Source organism: Choloepus didactylus, chromosome 18 (assembly GCF_015220235.1).
Source record: "Choloepus didactylus isolate mChoDid1 chromosome 18, mChoDid1.pri, whole genome shotgun sequence".
NCBI lineage: Eukaryota > Metazoa > Chordata > Mammalia > Pilosa > Megalonychidae > Choloepus > Choloepus didactylus.
Window position 1 is genome coordinate 20,216,441 of NC_051324.1, and position 24,891 is coordinate 20,241,331.

General features: G+C 51.3%; 1 protein-coding gene across 2 annotated transcripts; it reads left to right on the forward strand.

Annotated features, from left to right (window-relative positions):
* Positions 1-1,461: 1,461 nt before the first annotated feature.
* On the forward strand, positions 1,462-20,554 carry CCDC92B (coiled-coil domain containing 92B). 2 transcript variants are annotated; one of them, XM_037809376.1, is made up of 4 exons: positions 1,462-1,658; positions 10,781-10,933; positions 14,423-14,470; positions 16,642-20,554. In XM_037809376.1, exons 2-4 carry the CDS (start codon positions 10,804-10,806, stop codon positions 17,250-17,252), a joined length of 789 nt encoding a protein of 262 aa, XP_037665304.1. In that variant the 5' UTR covers positions 1,462-1,658; positions 10,781-10,803; the 3' UTR covers positions 17,253-20,554. The 2 variants fall into 2 exon arrangements, with proteins under 2 accessions (XP_037665304.1, XP_037665305.1); XM_037809377.1 differs by lacking the exon at positions 1,462-1,658 and adding an exon at positions 13,881-13,977 and having other exon boundaries at positions 10,870-10,933.
* The last annotated feature ends 4,337 nt before the right edge of the window (positions 20,555-24,891 follow it).

Below are 24,891 nucleotides of genomic sequence, written 5' to 3' on the forward strand. Positions count from 1 at the left end.
GGGCATGGCCCAGGAAGGAGAGCAAGGAACTAGGAAGCAGGACTGGGCTGGCCTTTGTGCTCCTTTTCCAGGGATTAGGGGGCCAAAACAGCATAGCTAGAAGCTGAAGTTCTTACAGCCACCCTATAGGGGTCAACTGTCTGAGGCTTAGAATCTGTCAGGAGCAGCTAATGCTTTTATCCATTGGCACTCAAGCCCAGGTAAACCTTGGAAATTGGGGAGGTTAGGGGGGATAGGGAGCCATAAAGAGATTGTGGGGTACCCTTGAGGCCAATGAGCTGCTGGTACTGGGACCCTTCCTTCCCCAAGACCCTCACAATGATGCTGGAATCTTCAAAAGTGAAGGGTAGGGGCTTCCTGGAAATTTGGCCCAGGAGAGCAGGGCAGAGACTGTTTGTCTGGCAGTGGAGTGGAACAGACCAGATCAATCCCCTTAGCCCCTTACCCCAGTCCCTCAAGGCAAGGGTGGGAATGACTTATCCAGAGGGAGCTCTGAGCCACCTGCCACTCACACAATGCCACTTCGTCCTTTGCCATCCTAAGGATGGCACAGATACCTAAGGAGCACTCGGCCTGTGCCAGGCACTATTCTAAGCATTTTACTTGTATTAAAGCATTTAATCCCCACAACAACCAGAAAATCCATGAACTATACAGACCATCATTATCCTCATTTTATAGATGGAGAGACCAGGGCCCAGAGAGGAGGAAAGTATTGGGGGAGTCAAAATTACAAGCCATGCAGCCAGACTCCAGAAGCCTCCCGTGTGCAATGAAAACGAATCAACCAATGCCTCGCTCTTGTCCTGGACTTTAGAGTTTATAAAAGATCCTCCCTCGAGTCTTGGGACCCTCATATGAAATGGAGAAATGGAGAGTCCTTATCAACTGGGGCCCAGAGATGTAATGGACTTACCCAAGGTCACACAGCTAAGTGAGAGGTCTGGGGCAGCTTTACTGCCGACTGAGCAAGGCGTAGGTTTCCTGATTTCTGGTCAGCTCTGCTCATCCCCCCACCCACCCCCCACTACCCCCACTCCAACCTTCCCAGGCCTTGTAGGCGCACTCTCCGGGCGACCTTCGGCGCCCGCGGAGGGTGGAGCGGATCGAGGCCTGCCGGCCTGGGCGCTGTCCGCGGTGCTGATCCGCCCGCTGTGCCCTTGGTCACCAAGTCGCCGGAGGGTTTCCCGGGTTCCCCTTCCAGCTCTCAGCCAAAGGCAGCTCCGCCGATTGGGCCGTCCTCCGGGGTCCTTGGGACCGGCTCCTGGGGCTCCCGGGGTTTCCCCTCCCCCGACAGCGCGCTGCCAGCCTCCCCTCCCCCCGCCCCGCCCACGGCCCCTCCCCGCCAGTCCCAGGTCCCTCCCCTCCCCCCTTATCTCTCCCGCCCCCCGCCCCCCTCCGGCTTGTTCGCCAGTTCCGGTCACGTTGCTGGGTGTTTACGCCTCGAGACCGCCCCGGAGTACCCCCTCGGCGCCCCGGAGACCCCGGATCCCCGGCGCGACCGCCCCGCAGCCTCGCAGCAGCTGATGGCGCCGCAGCCCGGGCGGGCGCTGCGGAACCCGAGGCGCAGCTAGCGCAGGGGGGAAGAGCGCCTCTCCCCACCTAACCCAGCCCCGAGCCAGGGCCCCGCCGGCCCGTGGCTCCCTCAGGTCCCCAAGGTAAGGAGGACCTTGGGCTTGTGGGAGTGGGGGCGCCGGGATGGCCCCGTGTCGGGAGCAGCGCGGCTGGAGCTCCAGCTCCCCCGGGAGGGCTGGCTGGGGCTGGGCACCGCAGCGCGCAAGAGGCGGACAGGACCCGCGGGCTTCTGGCAGAAGTTGTCCTCTGCCGCCCGGACCAGGGCCCTCCCGGTCCCTGGCAGGAAGTCCAAAGGTTCGCGAGGTGGAGCCCCCGAACCCCGCCCGCCACCTGCCCACCTCCCACGATACGTACTTCCCTTCTGCCTGCTTTTTCCCGTGCTCTTTCGTACCTCTCTTCCCCATCCTCCTTAGTCTCCACTCCACCCCCACCCAATCCCCCACCCCCGCCTTCTCTGGGAGTCATACTCGAGGCATAATCAGGGCAGAATGCCAAGACAGAAAGGGGTAGCCGGCTCCAGTTTTCCCACACTCCATACTCCTGTGTGTCTTGGTCCCAGCTTTGCTGAGGCTGCGGGTTGTGGGATAGCCAAAGGATGGATATTGGGAGAGGAGAGAAGGGTCCTGGAGTGGAGAGGACCACAGACCCCTGGGGAAGGGGACTCCACCCCTGGCCAAGTGGTCCCCTCTTGCAGACAGAGTTCCGGACTTTTGTCAAGGGCTGACTCCCTGTTTCCAATTCAATCTCCAAGAGAGTCAAAGACTGGGAGGGGGGAAGTGGTTGATTATTTTTTAATACATGTACTTACTTGTCCCTGTGATTCCCAGTAAGACAACTCATTCTCTGTTTCCCCAGCATTCATTGTGTGCCTTTACTATGCCAAAAATTCCCAGAGACAAAGCCCTGCCCTCAGGAAGCTTATGGCTTAGAGCAGAAGCCAAGCTCACAGGTTTTCTCCCTCTCTCTCTCTCTCTCTCTCTCATGCACACACACACACACACACACACAGAGTGAAGTGTGGTACACAGAATGTGGTGTGAGCTGCCACCAGATTCCAACAAACTGCCTGGGGAACACAGAAGCAGGAGAGAGTAATTCCATCTTGGTAGGGATCAGGGAAGGCTTCATGAAGAAGGCAGAATTTGAGCAGGGGTGGGTTAGGTTTCAGTAGGCAGAGATAGGATAGGGTGTAGTAAGTTAGAGGGGATGTCCAGGGTTACAGGGAAAGTTTGTCCTGGGAGCAGAAAGAGGTAGAATCCCTAAGAGGAGGAGAGCAGACTGCAAATATGGGCTGCATTTTGATGGTGAAGGGCCTTAAATGCCAGGGTGAGCAGTGGTAACCATCCAGTTGCCAGGCACTGTAGTTATGTGTATCCGGCAAATTACTTAACCTCTCTGAGCCTCTGTTTCCTCATCTGTGGAGTGGATATAATAATAGAACCTTCAATGTAGGGTTGTAATGATAAATGAGTTGATATATGTAAAATACTTAGAAGAGGTAAAGACTAAGCAAAGCTAAGAACATACTATTTCATTTGCTTATTCATTTATTACCATGCCTGTCCTATCCAATACACCTGCCCTGGCTATAAGAAGAAATAAAAATAGGTTTGCTACTCTCCTTGAAACACGAAGGTATGCTTAAAGAGCTGTAATAAAATGTAGGTATTGAGTGTTCAGAACAGTGCAAAGATACATGATGACTTTATATATTTATATACACATATATACATACACACACACACACACATATATATATTCAATCCCAAAGAGAAAAATGCTAAGAATGAAATTGAAGCTAGGACAAAAGAATTAGTCAAGGGGTGGGGTGGGGGGTGGCAGACAATGCAAATCTATGCCAGCAAAAAGCAAGAGACCTGAGTTTTGGTTCATCTCCCAGGCATCTCATCTACCTGAGGGAGAGATGAGGCAGCAGAGATTAGGGGCCATTGGGTATACTAGAGAGGATTGGGATTTAAGCACTGTAGGGGAGATTGGATTTCAAAGTGGTTATCAAAATTTGACTAGCCAAAGCTTTTTCTCCAATAAATTTGTGTGCAAAAGCCCATTATATAAAAGAGGAAAAAAGCAAAACCTTCAGCCCTGCTCTTTGCCCCCAACTCCTTTAGCTTGATGAAAAATGTCCATTTTTAAAAACTGTCACCAAGGAAAAAAAAGAACAAATGGGGGTCACAATTTATAGTGGGTCACAAGTACCCCTCTGCAGAACTCTGGTGGCTCCATGGAGCAAAGTTTGAAAACCATTGGTAAAAATGACTCAGAAGCTCTCTGAGCCTTGTGTGCTATGGTTCTGTACTTTCTGTGGGTCTTCCAACCTAAAGAGCTATAATTCTTCAAGCCAAATATATATTTGGACATCTAGAATCTGGAGAGAGGGGAGAACTACAACTTCCCACTTCCCAAGTCAGTTGTAGGCAGATAGCTAGGAAGGAGAGCAGGTACCCAGAAGCCCCAAGGAGACAAACAGGAGAAGAGGTCACTTTCCAGAATCAGGATTGTGCCAGGGTCAGTAGGTTCCTGAGCCTGACCTTCTCTGTGGTTGGGACCTGTTCACAGAAGTCGCCTCCCACCCTCACCTGCCGCAAGGGGGAAAACATTTGTAACTTTCACACCAATGAGAGATGTGTCCAAAGTACTTGGAATTAATTCTATAAACTGTGAAACCAGTCTCTCCCCCTCCCTTGGTGACAGTTTTTTCAAATGGACATTTTTTTCACCAAGCTAGAAAATTAAAAGAAATAGGAGCACCAGGAGAAGGTGGGAAGCAGACACGATGCAGACCCTGAGGTGGTCAGAACAGTGGACAGAGGCGAATGGGTCCCTGACCTTGGAGAGAAAATGGAGCTGATAGTGCTAACCCTTTGGCTCCTGCACTGGCCTAGTCCAAGTCCTCAGGCATGAGCTTCTGAAGCCGGCAGTTTCCAGGCCTGCATTTCTGATCTGCAAACCGGACACTTTCCTGGCTGGGGTCTTCTGAAGTGCTTGCGATTCCCCAGCTACTCTGAGAGATTTGCATTGTCCCTTGTTCCCCCTTTCCCACTCCACCCCCCACCCTCTCCCAAACAAACTAAACAATAACGGCTAAGAAAGAATATTTGCCAAGATCATTTGTGACCCAAATTCCTGCCCCGAGAAGAGCAGCCTGCCTAGTTGGAAGCAAACACTCAAGTCCTTCTGGGAAGGCACAGAAAACAGCTGGTTGGCTCAGCCTCTTACTGTGGCCAAGGTCCAGTCTCCAGGGCTGTGTGGAAAGGGCTTTTACTCTTTAGAAACATTTGCATCTCAGCAGCTGGGAGCAGACATTTTCTCCCTTCATCCTAAGCACAGGCCAGGCTCACACACCTTTGTCTTCCCAGGTAGGCACACTGCAGGCACACAGACATGGAAGAGAAGAGAGAAGCTCACACGTTCATGCACACACACATCACTCACACACACATACCACACATACATTCATTCTCTGAAGCAAATGAACAGTCTTAGGCACATGTACAGACACACAGGTGCACAAGTCCCAAAGAGACATATAATAGCACAGGCCAATAGCTCACCTGTTTCTTCTGAGTTATGCAGTATTTTCAGCTCCCTGCTTGGCATCTGTTTCTCCTTGCTTGAGGTCTCTTGGGTATGTCAAAACTAACATGTCTTAGTCTTGATCTCACCCTTCCTGTAAATCTGGTTCTCCTTCAGTCTACTGAATCTACAGATCCACTCAATCACGCATTCTGCAAACATTCACTGAGTACCTCCTCTTTGCCAGATACGATGCCGGGTACTGGGGAACAGGAGGAAACAAAACAAAGTCCTTGGTCTTATGGTGTTAACAATCTGGCAGGGGAAACGGACAATAAACTAAAATTTAATATATTTACCTGGTGATAAGTTCGTTGAAGAAAAATAATGCAGATGAAGGGAGTGGAGAGTGACAAAGGATTCTATTTTAAATAGTGTGGTCAGGGAAGGGCCCTGAGGAGGTGGCATTTGAGCAGATCCCTGAATAAAAGGAGGGAATGGACCATACCAGAGTCTTGGCGAAGAGCATTCTTGGCAGAGGGCATGACATGTACAAAGTCCGAAGCAGGAGCATGTTTGGTATGTTCAGGAAACAGCAGTGGAGCCAGCCGTAGGGAGAACAGTGGGGGATGAGGGCAGAGACGGTTGCAGGGCCAGATTGTGTAGGGTCTGGCAAGAACACTGGGTTTGGTTCTAAGTGAGTTGAGAAGGCATTGGAGGGTTTTGAGTGGGAAACAGAGAGACACAATCAGATCTGTGTTTGTTGAAGGAACTCTGGTGGCTGCAAGGAACATAGGGGAGTGTATTAGTTTCCTAGGGCTGTTGTAACAAATGACCACAAACTAGGTGGCTTAAAAGAACAGGAATGTATTCTCTCACATTCCGGAGGCCAGAAGTCCAAAATCAGGGTGTTGGCAGGGTTGGTTCCTACTGGAGGTTCTGTGGGAGAATCCGTTCCATGCTTCTTTCTGAGTTTCTGGTGGCTGCCAGCAAATCTGGGCATTTCTTGGCTTGTAGATGCATCACTCCAATCTCTGCCTCTATCTTCACATCATTTTCTCTGTATATCTTTTCCTTTTCTATCGCTTCTATGGATTCTTGTCATGGGATTCAGGGCCCACCTTAATCCAGGATAATCTCATCTCAATATTCTTGCCTTAATTACATCTGCAAAGAACCTTTTTCCAAATAAGGTCATATTCACAGATTTTGGGTAACACATCTTTTGGGGGGCCAGTTAGAGGCTACTGCAATAGTACACTAGAGGGATGGTGATGGCTTGGACGAGGGCAATAGCGATGGAGATAGCAAGAGGTAACTGGATCGATGATATTTTTTGCAAGTAGAGCCAACAGAATTGCAGATGGATTGGCTGTGGGATATAAAAAGAGGAATCAAAGATGACTCCCAAGTTTTGACCTGAGCAACTGGGCAAATAGGCAAATGGCAGTCCCCTTTATCGGGATGGCAAATAATGCGCACGAGCAGATTTGAAGGAGGGAAGGCAAGAGTTCAGTATTTGGGACTTAAAAGTTTGAGGAACCTATTAGACATCCAAATGGAGGAGGTAGGTGGCCAGTCTGGCATTCAGGAGAGTCACTTTAGGGGTGGGCTATTTATAAATAGCATTTGCAGCCGTGAGATTGGATGAGATCATCGAGGGAGTAATTATAGAGAAGAGGCCAATTGTGAAAGAGAAGGAAACAGGGAAGGATCAGCACATGTACTCCATACTCAAGTTGCTCACGTCAGAAAACTGGGAGTTGTTCTGGTAACACTCCTCCCTATCACCGTGACCTAACCTAATCTGTCCCCATGTCTTCTCTACTCTACCTCCAAAAGATACCTGGAGCATCTCTCCATCTTCTCCCCCTCCATCTGAGCCAGGCCACCATCATGTCTCACCTTAACCACTGCTGCGTTCTCCCAGCCAACCCCCTACATCCACTCTGCCCCCACCAATCTGCTCTCCACATAGCAGCCACACAGTCATCTTCTAAAAATGCAAATAATATCATGTCTCTCCCTTGCTTAAAATCCATTAATAACTTCCCAATTCTTTTAGGATTAATCCAAAATTCTAAACATGATTTATAAGAGCCTATGCTATCCTTCCCTTGTCAACCTTACTTCTTGCGACCCTCCCCCAGTACCTTACACTTCAGCCCTCACTGGCAGTGGTGGTGTCTCAGTTCCACCAACAGACCATGTGGAGCACTTAGCACAAGGCCTGGCACACAATAGGCACTCAATAAGTATAAACTATCATTATTATCACTTAGTTCTTTCCGACCTCTGGGCCTTCACAGCTGCTGTTCCCTATTTGCATTACTTTTCCCTTTACTCTTCTGTATAACTCCTACTCCAGTTTCGGTCTGTTTCAGTTTTCTATTTCTAAGTAACAAACTACCACAAACTTAGTGGCTTAAAACAGTATATAAATTGATTAGCTTTGTTTCCAAGGGTCAGGAGTCCCGGCACGTTTTAGCTCGGTCCTCTGCTCAGGGTCTCACAAGGTTTGAAACAAAGTGTCGGTGGGCTGCATCCTCAGCTGAAGGCTCAGTTAAGGAAGGATCCGTTGGGGTTGCTAGCAGAATTTATCTTTAGTTCCTGTAGAACTGAAGTCCCTGTTGTCTTGCTGGCTGTCAGCCAGGACTATTATCAGCTCCTAGAGGCTACTCTCAGGTTCTTGCCATGTGGCCCCCTCCATGGGCTCTCTCAGAACATGGTACTTAACTCTTCAAGGCCAGCAGCAGAAATGCTCTCAGGCTTTAGAGCAATTCCTCACCAGATAGGGTCAGGCCCACTCAGAAGAAACTCTCTATTGATTAACTCGAAGTCAACTGATTTCGGACCTTAATTAGATCTGCAAAACTCTGCTGTCTTTCTCATATAACTTAATCACAGGAATGAAGTCCATCGTATTCCCAGTCCCATCCATGCTCGAGGGGTGGAATTACACTGGAGGGCGTGTACAACAGGACCCAGGAACCTTGGGGGCCACCTTAGAATTCTACCTACCACAAGGTGTAAGCCTGAAAGTCACTTCCTTGAAGAGACCTTCCATGACCCCAAACCTAATTCAGGTTCCCCTTTATATTCTTTCACATTACCCGTAGGTTTCCTTCATGACATTTATCACAGTTGGTAATTATGTACTTATTTGCATTGCTATTTGATTATTTGATGTATTACTTATTTGTTTGATGTCTCTCTCCTCACTGCCCTGTGGGCTCCATGAGAGCAGGGACTTTGTTTTGCTCATCATTGCATCTCTCATGCCCAGCACATCACTTGGCAATAGTAGACCATTGAATGAATGAATGAACAAATGAGCAAATCAAGACAAGTGTTCCATTTTGCTAATGCTGCCGTTAAGCAAGATACCAGAAATGGATTCACTTTTATAAAGGGGGTTTATTTGGTTTCACAGTTACAGTCTTAAGGCCATAAAGTGTCCAAGGTAAGGGGGTACCTTCACTGAAGAATGGCCAGTGGGGTCTGGAAAACATCTGTTAGCTGGGAAGTCACGTGGCTGGCACCTGCTCTGGAGTTCTGGTTTCAAAATGGCTTTCTCCCAGGATGTTCCTCTTTAGGCTGCAGCTTCTTGGGACAAACTCTGGGCTAGCACCTCCAAAGTGTCAGCAAAACTCTGCTTTCAATGTCTGTCTTCAAGATGTCTCTGTAAGTTGCAGCTCCTCTGTCAGTTCCTGTGCATTCTTCAAAGTGTCCCTCTTGGCTGTAGCAAACTTGCTCCTTCTGTCTGTGCTTATATAGTGCTCTAGTAAACTAATCAAGGCCCATGCTGAATAGGCAGGGCCATACCTCCATGGCAATTATCTAATCAGAGTTATCACCTACAGTTGGATGGGTCGCATCGCCATGGGAACACTCAATCAAAGAATTTACAATCTAATCAACACTAATATGTCTGCCCACACAAGATTGCATTGAAGATAATGGTGTTTTGGGGGACATAATACATTCAAACCAGTACAACAAGGATTAACTTATCACATATTAAATGCACAGAAAAGAGAAAGGATGTAGCATTTATTGAGCCAGGTCCTGTGCTAAGCATTTTATATTTCTTATCCCATTTAACCCTCACAACTACCGTAGGACACAGTTGCTCCAATTACAGAGACTCAGAGAGTTAACTTGCTTGCCCAAAGTCACACAGCAGGTAAGTAAAGAGCCAGGATTCAAACCTAGGGCTCTTCCAGGTATAAATATTGGGAACCTTCTTCAGAGTCAAAAGACTTGGCTGGAGAATTGGGTCTGCCACCACTTACTGACTAGATGAACTGGCACAAGTCACTTCAGCTCTCTGAATCTCCATTTCTCTGTTTTTAAAATGGGGGTGGTGATACGTATTGAAGGGTGGCTGGCAGAAGTAAGATAATGTGTATAAAGTTCCTTGTACATAGCATATGGTTAGCACATGTAGTCAGTGATTCCTACAGGCCAAAGGGCCACCCTCTGCTGAAATGAAAGCCCTGTTTGGTTGGATTGAAGGACAGGGATACTGGGTTAGGGGACCCAGAGAGGCTCTCAGGTGGACCCTGCTTGATGTGATCCTACAAGTGAAAATCTGGATTTGTAGAGACTTACATGGAAGCCAGTCTGGAGGAGATCATAACTGTCCATCAAACCAGCCTCCTTCTCCTGCTGCCCAGGGAATCTGAGGGGCAGGTGGAGGCAGTCTCTTCAAAAGCTTAGGAAGTCCCCGGTAAAGATCGCATCTGTTCTGGGCCTCCACTGCCCTCTCCCTCCTGCTTTTTGCCCTCTGCTTACGCTTTCCCAGGGCCCTGATTGTCATAGGGAAGATTCACTGGGAAAAGGGCAGGACCAGGAAAAGGAGATCTGGAAAGCCAGGCCTCATTAGGAGTGAGGGTCTGGATTCAGGGGTGCTTACATCCCTTCCTTCTAGGGTCTTAATTTTGTGCCATGGGATTCACTCTAGGGTCTTATCATCCTCTTTGAAAAAATGACTCCACCATCTGTCTTCAGCCCATAGATTCAGTGTTAGTAAAACATTCATCGGCTCCTCCTTCCCTGTGACTGCAGGACTGGGGAGAACCCAGAGCCCTGGGTTGGGGCTAAGTCAGAGAAATGGACTTGAAACTGGGGGAGGGCTGTGCTCACAGAGCCCTGCTGCCTTACCCCTTGATGGTCACCCTTTAGCTGGATTCTTAGGGGATGTCGGAGCTGGAAGAGACCTCGGGGTTCCTCTATTCCACAATAACCTCATTTTACCCATGAGAAAACTGAAAGCCCAGAGAGGGAAAGGGTTTGCCTAAAGTCACACAGCTGGCTAAGAGGCACGTTAGAACCCAAGGCATCTGTCTCTCTTCACTGACTTGGCTGCCCCATACTGCCTCTCTGAGAAGTAAAGGAGGCTAAAGTTACATAGGGCCAGGGAGAGAAGCCATTTCCCTCTGGGCATCTGGTTCTTCATCTGTTGAATGGGAGTAATTACATTTCTCTGCCAACACACCCACCTGTTTATGGAGCTTTGATGAGTAAATGAGGAGGAAATGAGAGCAGTGGTAGAATTGTCTACCTGGTGGCAGCAAGACCTCAAAGTGGAGGAGACTATGAGGCATATGAGGGTGGAGCAGTGGAGATGGGCCCAGAATATCTGGGTTCACCTTGTCATCCTCCCCAGGTGCGGCCTGGGCCTGGGTTGCCATGGATACCGTGTCCCTAGAGCATCAGATCCAGAGCGTGCAGCGCCACATCAGCTTCCTGAAAAAGGAGCAGATGGCCCTGCTGCGAGATCTGCACCTGGAGATCCTGAGGCTACAGAAACGCTGCTCAGGTGAGGCCAGGAGGGAGGTGGAGTGGGGGGTGGGATGGGGGCTCTCTAAGCCTCCCAACAACCCTGCATGGTGGGTGTTCCTCACTCTCTTTCCAGATGGGGAGGTGAGGTAAGAGTTTCACGGCAAGTGGACCTGGATGGGTAATAGAAGGACACCCGGGAACCAGTCCCTGAGGATTCCTGTCCTTTTCTAGTAAATGTTCATGGAGCACTTCCCAGCCCTCAAGACACCTTCTCTCTAGCCGGGGACACACCTATGCTGACAGATAGTGCCACGATATAGCAGAAAATAAAAAGGATCAACCGGACAGTTCATGGGCAAGATCATGTCCAATTTGAGGAGTGAGTGATGGAGGAGAAGGCCAGGCCCCCAAGGCTCCCCAGAAGAAGGAATATTTCAGCTCCCTGAAGGATGAGTAAGATTTAGACATGCTGAGATATTAGTGGAGGATGGGGGTGGAGAAAGCATTTCATACGAAAGTAACAGCATGGCCAAGGCCAGGGGAAACTAGAAGCAAGTGAAAAGTTCTGTTCAACCAGAGGCTCACAGAGAGGCCAGAAACACAGTTGGAGCCAGATCGTGGAAGGCCTTGGTGACTACTAGGACAGCTAAGGAGTTTGGCCTGTCCTCCTGGGTCATGGGGAGCCACTGAAGGTTGTTGAGCAGCAGAATGCTGCTCAGTCAGCATTATGCTGGATTAAGAAACTCAAGCTGGCTGTGGTATGGAAGATTCACTGGAGAAAGAGGGAGGCAGAGAGACCGGTGAAAGGTCCAGGGGAGAGAGAGATGGACGCAGGATGTAAAGCGGAGGACCAGTGGGGAACAGGATTTGGCAATTGATTGGATTTATGAGCAGGACAGAGGGAGGAGCCAAAGATAAAGCTAAACCCCAGGACTGGCCTTCACTCTCGGACCTTGTGCCTGTCAGAGGCTTGGCTCTAGCCCAAGTGCTCATCCAGGCCAAGTCTGCAAGTACAGGCTCTAAAGCCAGTGAATCACAGAATGTCTCAGGTGGATGGTCCCAATCTCTTCACTATAAAATAGGTAAACTGAGGCCCAGAGAGAATAACACACTATGTTAGCGGTAGAGCCTGGGTTGGGACTCAGAGCTCCAGACTCCTGGTCCAGACTCTACAGCTTTCCACCCTCCTTTCCAGCTTCCTGCCCATGGGAGGCTCCGCATTCCCCAGAGGGAAACTGAGGTTGAGGGTTTGAGTGACCAGCCTGACCTTGGTCAATAACCCTGACCCTTGGCCACCGCCACTTCCTCTGGCTCCATGTAGAGGTCCAGCTTCCACCTCCCAGGGCCAGGTTCCCCACAATCTCCCCCAAAGACTGGATAGCTGCAAGGCCAGCCTGGGGGCAGAGATGGCCCACGCCGACTCATCCCTGCCTGACGCCTCTTTTTCATTGCAATAACATTAAAGGAAAACTGGGGCAAGGGAACCGTATCACCCTACAGCTCTAACTTTGATTTCTTTTTGCTTTGTGATAATTCTGAGGACCTGGGTCCCCTGCACAAGATACAACTCAGGATGCCAAGAGAGTGTAACAAACAGGACCAGAGGGAATTGGCCCCACCAACCTCCCAGATGGGAATGGGCCTGCAGCCTCTTAACTATTGATTAAGGAGATTTAAAAAAAAACAACTCTGGGCTGGGCCGGAGCAGCCACTCTTTGGGCTGAAATGACTCCCCTCCCTCCAAGGGGCAGGGGATTGAGGAAGAGAAGGGAGGAGGCCTGGAGGAGAATGGGAGAAGGGAGGGGCTGGCATAGGAGCCAGGGGGAAAGGCCTGCGTGAGATGGGGGAGGACTCAGGATTAAGGGGCTTGAAGGGTGGAGGGTGCATTCTGAATGACAATTTCAACCACTCCCATGTTTGAAGACTAACTCAGTCCTGGGCAAGCCCTCTGTTTATCTTTGCTAATTGAAGGGATTGGCAACAATCCCTTCTGAGGCAGTTGCTATTTTGTCCCCATTTTCCAGATGAGAAAACTGATGGGCAGAGAGGCCAGTGCATCTGACCTCACAGGTGCTCTGGTTGAAAGATGGATGGGCGGGGAGATTTGATGGATGGGGGAGTGGAATGCAGTTGGGATTCCATCTTCCCTCCCCCTCTCCCCACCCCATCCCACCCCTGCCCCCACCTCCTGGCCTTGTGTGTCTCTGGTTAAAGGCTTAGGAGTCAGTCCACAAGTTAGTGGCAGACCCAAGATCCCTGAACCTAGCCCAGGGTCCCTTGGGCTACATCCCAGGGACTTGGAGGTGGGGCCAAATCAGTCCCAGGAAGCCCTGGGGCATGAAGCCATCAGCATCCTTACAGGGGCCCTAGGGAGGAGGTTCAGGCTCCGGTCACAGCAAAAGGCCCAGGCACTGGGGCTCTGTGTCTCCCAGCAACAACTGCCCTCCCCAGGGAAGGAACCTCTAGCAAAGTCCCTGGATTGAGAAGAGGAGCAGGCAGAGGGCCCGCAAGGCTAGGCTCCATGGGGTGCTGGCTGGTGGCCCCAGACATGTGCCACCTGCCTCTTCTCCCAGATTCATACCTTCTCCCTTTGGGCACCAGGCTGTGTCCTTGTGGGTACACACAGGTGGGCGTGCCCCTGAGTAGGTCCCCTCCATCACAGGCAGAAGGGCCCCCTGGGTCCCCTCCTTTCACCGTTGGAGTTGGGGAGGTGACGGTGGAGCTGGAAAAATTATGAAACTGAGCTGGGGTGAAGGCTGGGACATGATGGGCACTAAGGCATGGGGGCTGGGAGGACAGGCAGGTAGAGGGATGGTGGCTGACAGCAGGGTCCAGGGAGGAAGCTGTTCTGGCACTGGTGCCCGTGGGCAGCTCCTTTGCTGGCCCACCCCGCCCCCTCAGCTCCAAACTGTGCGCCGGTGCAGGCTTCCCGTCACCAGGTGGCGCTGTCCTCCTGGAAGCCCCTCTCCATGCACCCTTCCCAGGTGGAATCTGGCGAGACCACGGCTTGGAAAGACACAGGGCTGGTGTTCAGAAAACAACAAGGCACAGCTGTTAAAATAGTGAAATGCATCTGTCCAGGTTGGTAAATAGTCACTGCCTGAGCAGCCCTGGTCACTCTAGCACTTCCAGGAACCCCCACTTTCTGCAGTCCATCAACTAAATACGAAAGGGCAATGCTCTGCTCAGCAGGGGGCCTACAGAATGGTTCCAGTTGGTTTCCCAATGCTGGTTGTTAAAGATTTGCATATCACTCTTGGGATGGGGAAATACTCCAGTGACCTCAGCCTCATGCAAGAACTAGCAAACTCAGGCCACGGAACTGGGAAGACCCAAGTGGGCCTGGACTTAGACCCACGCCAGCCTGTCTCAGGCAGTGCCATGCACAGGTCTCTTCATTGCGTCAACCCTCTGGGCTGCAGTAAAATAGGGACAGGGGATGGTTTAGATGGTTTCTAAGGATCCTTACTGTCAACCTCCGGTCACAAACACGCACACAACTGCCTTTTCTTTTCTCTTCCCCCAGAACTGACCCATGACCTGGAGATGAGAGAGGTGCAATCTCACCAACAAGGTAAGAGCAGGATGGCTGGTGGGATGTGCCACAGAGCCCCGACAGGTTACGTTTTCCTCACCCCTTAGTAGGAGCCAGGCCCTCTCAGGCCCTGACCTAGATTGGGGACAGGCATGCCTCAGCTCGGGGTGCAGAGTACAGGCTGGATATCAGCCCCACTTGCACATGCATCTGAGTGACCTCGGGCAGTCAACAACCTGCACCACCATGCGTAGTGCCCTGGATCCATGTCTCTGGCTAAAGTGGGAAAATGAAAGCAGGAAGGAGATGGCCGTGTGGTTTTGTCTCCATCTGGCTCACTGAATTCTTCTCTGCAAATCCACCTCCCCAGTCCTTCCCATACTTGTACAAGTGATTCCTTCCATCAGTGTCCACACCCTCCAAGAGGCTGAGTGTGGAAACACAACATAATGGCAATATGGAGTCCTTGCCTTTAAGGGACTTAGTCTAGGTGAGGAAAAAAGATGCATCCACACACACGTTAGCAAATCCTTTATTTTACAAAAGTTTGACTTCTTGCCATTGAACTATTTGTTTATGGGTATTACTTCAACCATAAAATGAAGGAGTGGGGCTTTTGCATTGTTGATGTCTTAATCACCAGATGATAGGATCTCTGGGAACTAGGACTGGGTATTACCTATTGTCTTCAAAGTACAAGGTACATTACCTAATGTGGAGAGGGATTCGGTAACTGCTTAATTAAACATGACTCACAAAATCGACTTTCTTGGCCGGGAAGGTTCTTAAGAATGGAATCCCTGCCATATTGATGTGTCGCTTATAGATCAGTAGCTACATGACCAACAGTTGGGGATGGGGAGTGGCTAGAAGTTTAAGCTACAAACTGTTTTGTGTATTTGTGCATAAAGATAAGCTAGGGTCATCTAAACACCTATGGACTTGAACTAATTCTGCCCATTTCTTTAAGTGCCAGCTGTGGACAACTGCTTGGTGCCTGGGTGTTTGGAGCAAGGGGCCCACATCCCAGACACCAGGGAAGCTCTCATCCTATCTGCTGTCGTAGCTCTGAAAGTGAGCTCAAGCCAACATCCCAGTGTCCTACTTTTGTCTCTTTCTCAGTGGACCCAAGAACTCTCCTTGTCCTCCATTCACTTGGTGATTTTCATGTCCCTTCCAGGGTAACCTTTTACCTCTTTCAGGGACCTGCACCCCTATATTCATACATGCCAAACCCTTGCATATGGTTTCTGCTGTAGTGGAGGCAGAGATTCTCAGTGCTGGCTGGACATTAGGATCACCTGGGAAGATTAAAGAAGTACGGTTTCCCAGGTCCACCACCAATTGGTTTTGCGTAGGGTCTGGGAAACTGGATTTTTTAAAGCTGTCTGGGCAATTTCAAATATCTAGCCAGGGTAGACACTCACTGTAGTGGACAAAGGCAGACAATAAACAGGTGGACAAAAATTAACAAAATGTGATAAATGTTCTCTCTGTGAAGGAAACAACAAGGTGCTGTGACTGATAATAAAGGGACTTCTTTAGATATGGTGGTCAAACTCCCCAACGTGGCCCTGCCATTCTCCAGCTGTAGGGCACATTCCATGTACACTCCCAATTTTTTCAGTCCCTGCTCTTGCCATGTTTCTCCTGCCACGGGGCTTTGGCATAAGCTATTCCCTCTGCCTGGAGCACCCTTCTCTCCCTTCTTCACTACTTCAGATCCTGGCCTGTGTCTCTTCCTCTGGGAAGACTTCCCTGATTATATCTCATAGCACTTTTTACTTTTTCTGGGCACGCTGCAGCCTCACATTTGTTTGAGGTTATTCACTATCTCTCACTGTGCTGTGAGCTTCACGAAGCCTGTTTTATTATCCACCACATCCCTAATGCCTAACCCGATGCACACAGTAAGGACACAATATTTGTGGAATGAATACAATGGTCGGGGAAGGCCACCTTTCTGAGGGGTTTGTGTTTATGCTGAAGCCTGAAAATTTGTTTAAAAGGCCAAGCAGAACGTAGGACAGATGCAAGGGCCCCAAGGAGAAGGAGGAAGTCCTCTGGAGGCTGGAGCGTGGGGAGTGACGCGGCCCCTGGCAGGACGTGTAGCGGGGAGGTGTAGGGCTTTGTTTTATGGCCCGGTGAGCTGCGCAGGTTCTGTTGCAAACCAGGCGGGGCCCATCACCTCTCCCCTCTGCCCCTTCCAGAGGCGGAGTCCCGGGAGCTGGAGACCAAGTGCCGAGCCCTGGAGTCGCAGCTGCAGGCGCGGGCAGCGGCCAATGCCGAACTGCGGCGGGAGGTGGCGCAACGCGAGGCGCTAGTAGCCGCGCTGCGCTGCAGCCTGCGCGCCGAGGAGCGCCGCTTCCTGGAGGAGCTGCGCCGCCGCAGCCACCGTGCCACCGTGCTGGGCACCGAGCTGCAGAAGCACACCGAGGCGGCCGCCTACCTCTCCTGCCAGCTGCACGCGGCGCGCCAGAGACTGCAGGCCCCACGCCCGGGATCGGGCGCCGCCGCCGAGCCCCGGCCCCGCCGGCGCGTACAGCGGGCCCGCCGTCCGCCCGCCGCCGATGCCGCCGCCAAGGGCCCGGGCCGGGACTGGGTCGCCTGGGACCGCGCGGCCGGCGCCCTGGACGACGCCGACCCCATGCCCGACCCCGCGCTCTTTCTCCGCGCCCGGAGGTCCCCACGGCCCAGCGGCCGCAGCCAGCGCCAGCCCCCTCCCCAGGAGCCCCCGGACCTCGCCGGCCGGCAGCCCGGGCCCTGCCGGAGCTCGCCCGCCGCGCCCAGCCCGCCCAGTGCGTCCGGGGACCCGGAGTAGCCGCGCGGCTTGGGGGGGCTGGGGAGGGTGAAGCGGGGAGGATAATCCGCCCGGACCCCGCTAGGGACGCAGCTCCGGCCCCGCAAGCAGTCCCCGGCGTCTGAGGGCAGTCGGCCCCTCCTCCTCCTCCTCCTCCTGGGTGCGGGCGGAGGCAGCCCCAACTCCTCCCACCCCTCGAACCACGCCCGCCTTTTGTATTTCCCAACGTTTCCGAAGCTTCGAGCTCTCCCTTCTGCAAGGGAGCTCCTTCGCGGGACAGAGCAATTTTACCTTTTTTTGTGGAGAGGACTCGCAGTACCGATCGTTATCTGGTCCCCGTCCCGCCACGGGAAAACTGACAATCGTTAGCCGGGAAGGGGAAGGCGGGGCCGGCCCACGGAGAGGAACGCAGAATGACACTTGCACCCCTAGGTCTCTCAAGCCCTCCTCCCGGCCTCCCCCAGACCCACACGGCCGCCCTTCCCGCCCAGCCTTCCTCCTCCGGTGGAGAGGCCGGCGGGAGCTAGAGCTGGACCCTTTACTCCGAAGCCGCCTCCCCACCCCCACCCCTACCCCGGACCCCAGTGACAGGTCCTTGCAAATGAGCACCAAACACTTTAGAAGACGCCCCAGAGCCCCTGCTGGAGAACGTTCAGCCTGATAAAAATTTGAACTGGAAGGCAGCATCCTAGAGTCTTAAAGTGGATGACAAAATGGGTTTGCTGGCTGAATTGGTCTAGAATTCTGTCTCCATTCAGTTTTCCCCTAGGGCCCTACCCTAAGTATGCAGGAAACTAGTAGCTGGGGAGAGTGGAAGGAACTGAGGTGAGCCGAGCTGGCAGGCTTGGCACTCACCAGGAACTGGCTTTCACCTTTAGCAGTTGAGCCAAGATCCTTGGGGCTGCCCTGGGAGATTCTCTGGTCCTGATGATGGTGCTAATTTTGCCCAGTTTCTTAATTAGCTGGCTGCACCCAGAGGCGGAAGAAGGAGGGTGTGGTTTCTTGGAAGTGGCAGTTTATTGATAGAGGTTTGGGTTGGGTGTGAGCAGGCACAGATTAGATCCCAGCCTTTCCTCCACTCTGGGAGTCCTATCAGAGCCTGCTGGTGGTGGGGCCTCCTGTTTCTGTCTGGCTTGGGGAGTGGGAAAACGAAAGGAGGACTCCCCCACCTCCTAACTCCCTTGCACCTCACCTCCCCATCCACTACCAAATGCAGGAAGAACAGCTCTGGTCCAGCTCAGTGCCCTGCACCCCAAGCCCAGCCTGGAAAGACAGACAAATGCCTACCGCCCCCAGGCCATCCCTCTTCTGTTGGTCCTGGGTCTATCCCTAAGTGCCTGTGAGGTCTTCCAGGGCCTGCTGAGGGAGGAAGTGGGGCAGGGAGAGACCTTCATCTCACTCACAAGCACCCCATCCCTGGCAGGTCCTGACCTGGCCTCGGCCGAGCGTCCAATGTGTTTGTCGCAGGGATGGGGGGTGAGCGGTCAGTCCCTAGGGGAGATGACCCGTTCTCCCATACAGCCCAGTGGAGAAGAGGGGGAGAATGCAAGTCATATCCTCCTTCACCCTGCATGTGGGAGGCAGGGAGAAATTGGTGCGAACCAGGAACAGTAAGCACACGCCCAACCCTATCGAGCACGCAGCTCCCCTCCCCCAGCTGACCACCCCTCCTCCCCACCAGGACCACTGAGACACTGAGCAATAACCAGGCCTGGTCCAGGGGTGTCCAACTATTGGGATTCAGATGGCCAAGATGGGGGCACCCTGGGGACAGTGTTCTCCAGTCTAACTTGGGCCACAGCTGTGACCTGGAGTCCTTGCCCTCACCCCCCCACCCCAATTCTCTGGATGTGCCTCCACCGTCTTGTCTATGTCTCTCCCCATAAACCTCCTTCTGTCACCCTACCTTCCAGAATCTGTCGTGTGAATAGGTCTCTTTCCCCTCTTTTGGCTGCAATCACTTGAAGGAGCTCAGAGGACTATGGGAAGGGAGGTAAAGGGTCTCTTTCCAGAGGACCCCGCACGGACTCTCATCTCCCGTAACCATACTATTGAGGTGATCAGGGTGACTTGGTGATGTCATTTCTATTGCAGAGATGATGAGGTACTTTATCCAACCACCCACTAAAAGCCATAGCTATGCCCGCCTGGACCCCCCCCCCCCCCAATTCTATAGCTGTAGCCTCTTCCCCCTTCCCTCCTGGGTCCCCAGTGTCCAGCTGGAGACCCCCCACCACATCCCTGCCCCAGGGATCCTCCAGTGGCCTGCTTGCCACTCCCCAGGTAACCCCATCAACACCTCCCAACTCAGGTCCCTCTTCCAACAACCAGGAATAACGACTCTTACTTGTTTGTAGCGTGCTTGGAGATCCCCCATGAAACCTTCTGAGTGCTGGGGCGGCTGGTTGGCTGAATCTCACTTGAGATTCTTGGTGGGCCTAGGAAAGAAATAACACAAGCTGGGGAGGGGCCAAGGCAGATAAAGTGTTCCAGTCTTAACAGAAATGTCCCTCTCCTCCACCGTTTCCTGGAAATAATGGAATAAAGACTCCCCGCAACCTGCCGGCCCCCAGTTTGGAATGGAATTCTCAGTGCAGTGCAACTGGGAGCTGGAGTCAGTGTCCTGCCCTTGGCTCAGACATCCTCCGCCTCAGGGCCTGAGAGCCACCCTGCCTTCAGCTTCTGGTCATCTCCCTCCCCCAGCCCAGCCTGGGGGACCCACCTAGCCAAAGGAAAACCAACAGCTCCTGGAATGTCTGGATGTTGGGGTTACTAGGAAGGGACAGGATTGCTTTCCCTTCTGTCCCTTTCTCCTCTCCCCTCTTTGCTGCACAAATCCCCAAGCTGGGGAGGGAAAGTGTGTGTGTGTTGACACGGACACTCAGAGGCCCGAGTTGGAGTTCCAGCTCCAGTCCAAGTGTGGACAGACCCAGGAAGGAGAGCAGCAGGTGGGGGGCCCTCCAACCATGATCTGGGAGCCAGGCAGGGGACCAGTGGGCAGTGCACTGCAGTGTGAAGCTCTGTACCCCTGTCCCCAATATCCCACCCGTGGTGACCTTCAGTTTGGGCCTTCCCCATCCCAACAGCAGACCAGAGGCCTCCTTGGTGGAGAGTTAGGAGGCCACATTGGTGTGGAGCAGCAACTCCCTAGTGCGGACAGCCCAGGGGATCTCTCTTGCTGGGCTGCCAGCCTTGAATGGAGACCTTGCGGGGCTTCAAGACCACCCCATAGGCAGGGCAGAGGGATCCTGCTCCAAATACTTTATTGGCTGCGCTTTTTAATCCAATGCTTTTCAGAGTATATTCACTCACCCACAGAAATAGAGCCCTGTGCTTTAGGGGTGACTGTCATATGCCTTATTATTAATAAAATATCTGAAAAACACATAAGTCAGACTTCTTCTCTGTGGACACCCCACCCCACCCCTGTCCCCACAGGTGTGGGGACAAGATGTGGAAAAGACAGAAGATGGCTTGGGAGTCAGCCAGTGGGTCAGGCTGGATTGGGAGCTGGTACTCTGGGGTCCCCTTAGTATACATTTCTCAGATAAAGCATCAAGTTGAGGTGTCCCAGTCCTCAGGCTAGCCCCTTCGCTCTCTCCATGGCACCCTGATTGTCCCAAAAGGAACAAATTGGATCTTAGATCAGAGGCTTCTGGTGGGGTAGGGGTTGGGAGGGATAGATTGGAAGGGGCCCTAGGGCCCTGGCCCAGAGGGTTCTGGTATCTTTGGCCATGCTGGTTCCCCCTATCTTGACAATCCCCACCCCCCCATCTGATCCAGTTGCAAGGAATCCAGCATCCCGGAGATGAGCCCTGTTCTCATATCCCACTAATGAAGGCTATGCTGGGACTGCAGCCTTGGGAACCCAGCATACCCAGTTCCCACAGGAATTGAAGCCAAGACATCAGCAGTGTAGGTCTCTGGGAGAGTCAGGCAGCAGCTCTGCACTCTGAAGACGCAGGGAACATATTTTTGCCTACACTCTTTTCTCTGATTACAGGACCCATTTCTTCTCATTGGGGAACTTCTGTTCTCCCATCTCAGTCCATGTGACCCAAGGTAAGGTCATTTACACTGTTTGGGTTGGAGATGGGCATGTGACCCAGGCTAAGCCGATGAGAGTCAGTCTCAGGACTTTTGCTGGAACCATTCTTTCAATAAAATATTTGTTGAGTTTCCACCATTTGACAGGTACCACGCTTGGTGCTAGGATACAGCAGTGAGCAAAACAGTACTACTGAGAAGGGCAAAATCTTGGATACTTAAAATGGCAAAATGTTCGTCTAGAAGATGCCGGCAGGTCATTTGCCACCACAAGGGGTAAGGCTGCCTGAGAATGAACTTTCCACAAAAGAAGCAGAGCCAGGAGATGACAATTTCTGAGAATTAAAACCCCTGGATCCAGCAATGCCTGAAACTCATGTATCCTTGCCCTTTTTCAGTTATATGGACTAACAAATCCACCACCCCTCCCCCCACCACTTTTGTTTTGAAGTGGATCAATATTAATTTTTTTTCTCCTTTTTATTTTGAGCTAATTTTAAACGTAGAAAAAAGTTGCAAAAATAGTACAGAAGGTTCCTGTACACCCCTCACCCAACTTACCCTAATGTTAACACCATATGTAATCATAACACAATTGTCAAAACCAAAGAAATTAACATTGGGCACATTTCTGTTAACTAAACCACAGACCTTATTTGATGTTTACCAGTTTTTCTACTTGTCCCTTTTCTGCTCCAGGATCCTATCCAGAATCATTGTATATGGCTGTTGTTGTTCCTTAGTCTCCTCCAATCTGTGACACACATTTTTAAAAGCCATTTTGAGTAAGATTTTAGCAACTTGCAAACCCTGAGTATCCTGGTGATATCCAAGAACAATCAATCGGTGGGGTAGAAATAAACAGATCCCATCCAAAATACAGTACACAAAGTATTAGCAGAGCCTTAGGAAGGGAGTGATCACCTCTATTTGCCAGAACTAGGGAGGACTTTAACAGACATGATGGTATCTGAGGTTGGCTTCATAGACTTGGGAAGGCTTCCACATCTGTCCCTATGACTGTCCTCCAAGGGAAGTTGACAGCGATAGAGCTAGACTTGAACTCACATACACGGATTCCTACCCAGTGTTTCCAGGTGAAGCAGGCAGGTAGGTTCTGGCCACCCCGTCTCAGTTCCTTGCTCCAGCCTCTGGGGATCGAGGTTTTCAGCCAGCATAGGCCTGGACTAGGACTCGTAGGAGGTCCAGGAAGTATGGCCCAGGCCTCTGTTTGTTCCTGGCCTTTTATCTCCCCAGGCAGTTAGGGTAGAGAAGGCCCAGACATAGATAAAAGTCTGGTCAGGACCCTTATGTCCAACATATGATTGAGGAAAAAGGAGAGAAGGGATTGGCTTTAAGCCTCCATCCCACCCACCCCCAGCAGACCCCAGGGGGTGCTTGGCCGCATCCACCTCAGAGTCGCAGTTGCCAGTGGAGAAGTGGAACGTCAGCACAGGTAATTCTCTGAGATCACGTATCCAACTCCGACATTTTGCAGTTGGGAAGACTGAGGCCCAAGGGGTCTCGCTGTGTGTCCCTTCCTATCCGGGGGTTCTGCCCACGCAGCTTTGGAGTTGAGTGAGGTGGAGATGTCCTCTCTAACAGGTTCCCAGGGTCAGAACAGGGAGGCAGGGACTCCCCCTTGAGATCCAGCGGTTGTGGAGTCTGGCCCCACCTCTCCAACCCAGGAGCTCTGAAAAGGAGGGGGAAGTCGGAATGCCCAGTGGAGTGGGTGTATCCAGCATAACAATAATTAGGGAAGTGGGAGACTTTAAGCAGCCTAATTACCCAGCCTAGGCCACCACTTTGATAAACCTCCCTTTGTTCACAGGGGCACCTGAGGTGGGGAAAGATGGGGAAACGGAGGTGCTCAGGAGTGGCCCCAGCTCCCCAGGCAGCCCTGAGGGCTCCCTGACTCTACAATGACCCTGCTGGGAGGAAATCCTGACCAACAGTCTTCATTAAACTGTAGGTCAGAGGATGGGGATTGTGCCCCAGGAGCTGCTAAGGGAAGGGAACCCATAGAGGCCAAGTTCAGGCTAGAGGCTGCTGGGACTGGCTAGTCACTAGGACCATGGATGAAGACTGGTCACCAGCCCCCCCCACCATACCAGTAGACACTCAGAGACACTGACATGAAGAGGACAGAGAGAGGAAGACCATGCTTCTCCTGGGCACCCCGTGGGGGCTCAGCCAGGCATTGTGGAAATGATCTGAAGCTCTGAATACTAAGGTGATGTCATACAGTACACAAAGGGTGTATCTATAAGGAAAGCCCGGATTTATAAGCAATGGTGGGGTGTCCAAGGTGAAACTCCGAGCTTCCCCCTCAATTTCCTCAGGGCCCTGGAAAGGGCTGTGTGGGCGCTCCCTGTGCCCAGCTCATCTGTTCAACCAGCAAATATGCAATGAATCACCTACTCCACATTGTGCTCTGGGAAGATGCTGGGGATGCCAGGTGAGGAAGGTATGGTCCTTGCCTCCAGGAAGTCGCCTGACCTCTCAGCTGCTCTCCTCTCCTGCCAACCAAATAGTGGCCAACACTGTCCTGGTGTATGCCTGCCGTCCCAGTGTTATTTGGAATAGTCCCCACTTTCACTCTCAGAAGTGTCCTGGTCTGGATGATAAATTATATGGTCACCTTAACCTTAACACAAGGCTAGAGGCAGTGGTGGAAATGGTTGGGAATGGGGTGGAAATAGGCACCATAAAACTATGGGAAAAGAAGCAAGCAGAGGCAGAGTGAAAGCAAGAAACAGTCCATGTAATGTGTGATCGGAAGTCAGACCACCAGACGACAGAGATGGTGGCCAGTGCTCTTTGGAAGTCTGCTTCCCGCCCTGTCCCCCTAGAGTTCCTGCCCCCAGCATTAAAACTGAGCTGTGCTTTTGGATATGAGGAGCATTAGCAAAGTGGAGTGCATTGGTACACCAGTGTAGGTAAAATTCTCCCAATTCCTTGAGTTTCATGGATACAAGCTAAGTACCCGTCATAGGGAGACTGGTTAAATCACACAATGGAATATTATTCAGCCATAAAATGTAGTGAGAAAGCTCTTTATGTAACTAATATGGAACAATCTGCAGAATATATTAAGTAGGAAAAAAAAAAACCCACACAAAACAGGGCAAAGAATAGCAGATACAGTATGCTACAGTTTGTGTAACAAAAGGGAAGAGTGTATGTATGTACACATATATATACACATGGTATATGTATATATATGTGTGTGTACATGTATATAAACACACAATATATGTATATATATGTGTGTACATATATAAACACACACACTTTTATATGCAAGGAATACTTGTAGAAGCATACACAAGAACTGGTAACCTTGGTGCTCAAAGGAGGAAAACTGGGTGGAGGGCAGATGAGACTTTATTGTATACTCTTGTATTTTTTGGTGTTTGAACCATGTGAATGTATAACCTATTCAAAGTTTTAAATAAAATTTAAATGTTTTTAAAAAATAAATAACTAAATGACTAAAATTTTGGGAATCCCTTCTGTGTCTGCCTGTCTGATTCCTCTGTTTTGCTCATTAAAATCTCGCTTATCCTTCAGAGCTCAGTTCAGGGCAGCCTCTTCCCAGAAGCCCTCCCTG

Bases quoted from the DNA above. Each gene is read 5' to 3' on its own strand.
- CCDC92B (XM_037809376.1), top strand. From the start codon at position 10,804: ATGGATACCGTGTCCCTAGAGCATCAGATCCAGAGCGTGCAGCGCCAC. The intron at 10,934-14,422 runs GTGAGGCCAGGA...CTCTTCCCCCAG, and splicing joins GCTACAGAAACGCTGCTCAG to AACTGACCCATGACCTGGAG. The intron at 14,471-16,641 runs GTAAGAGCAGGA...TGCCCCTTCCAG, and splicing joins GGTGCAATCTCACCAACAAG to AGGCGGAGTCCCGGGAGCTG.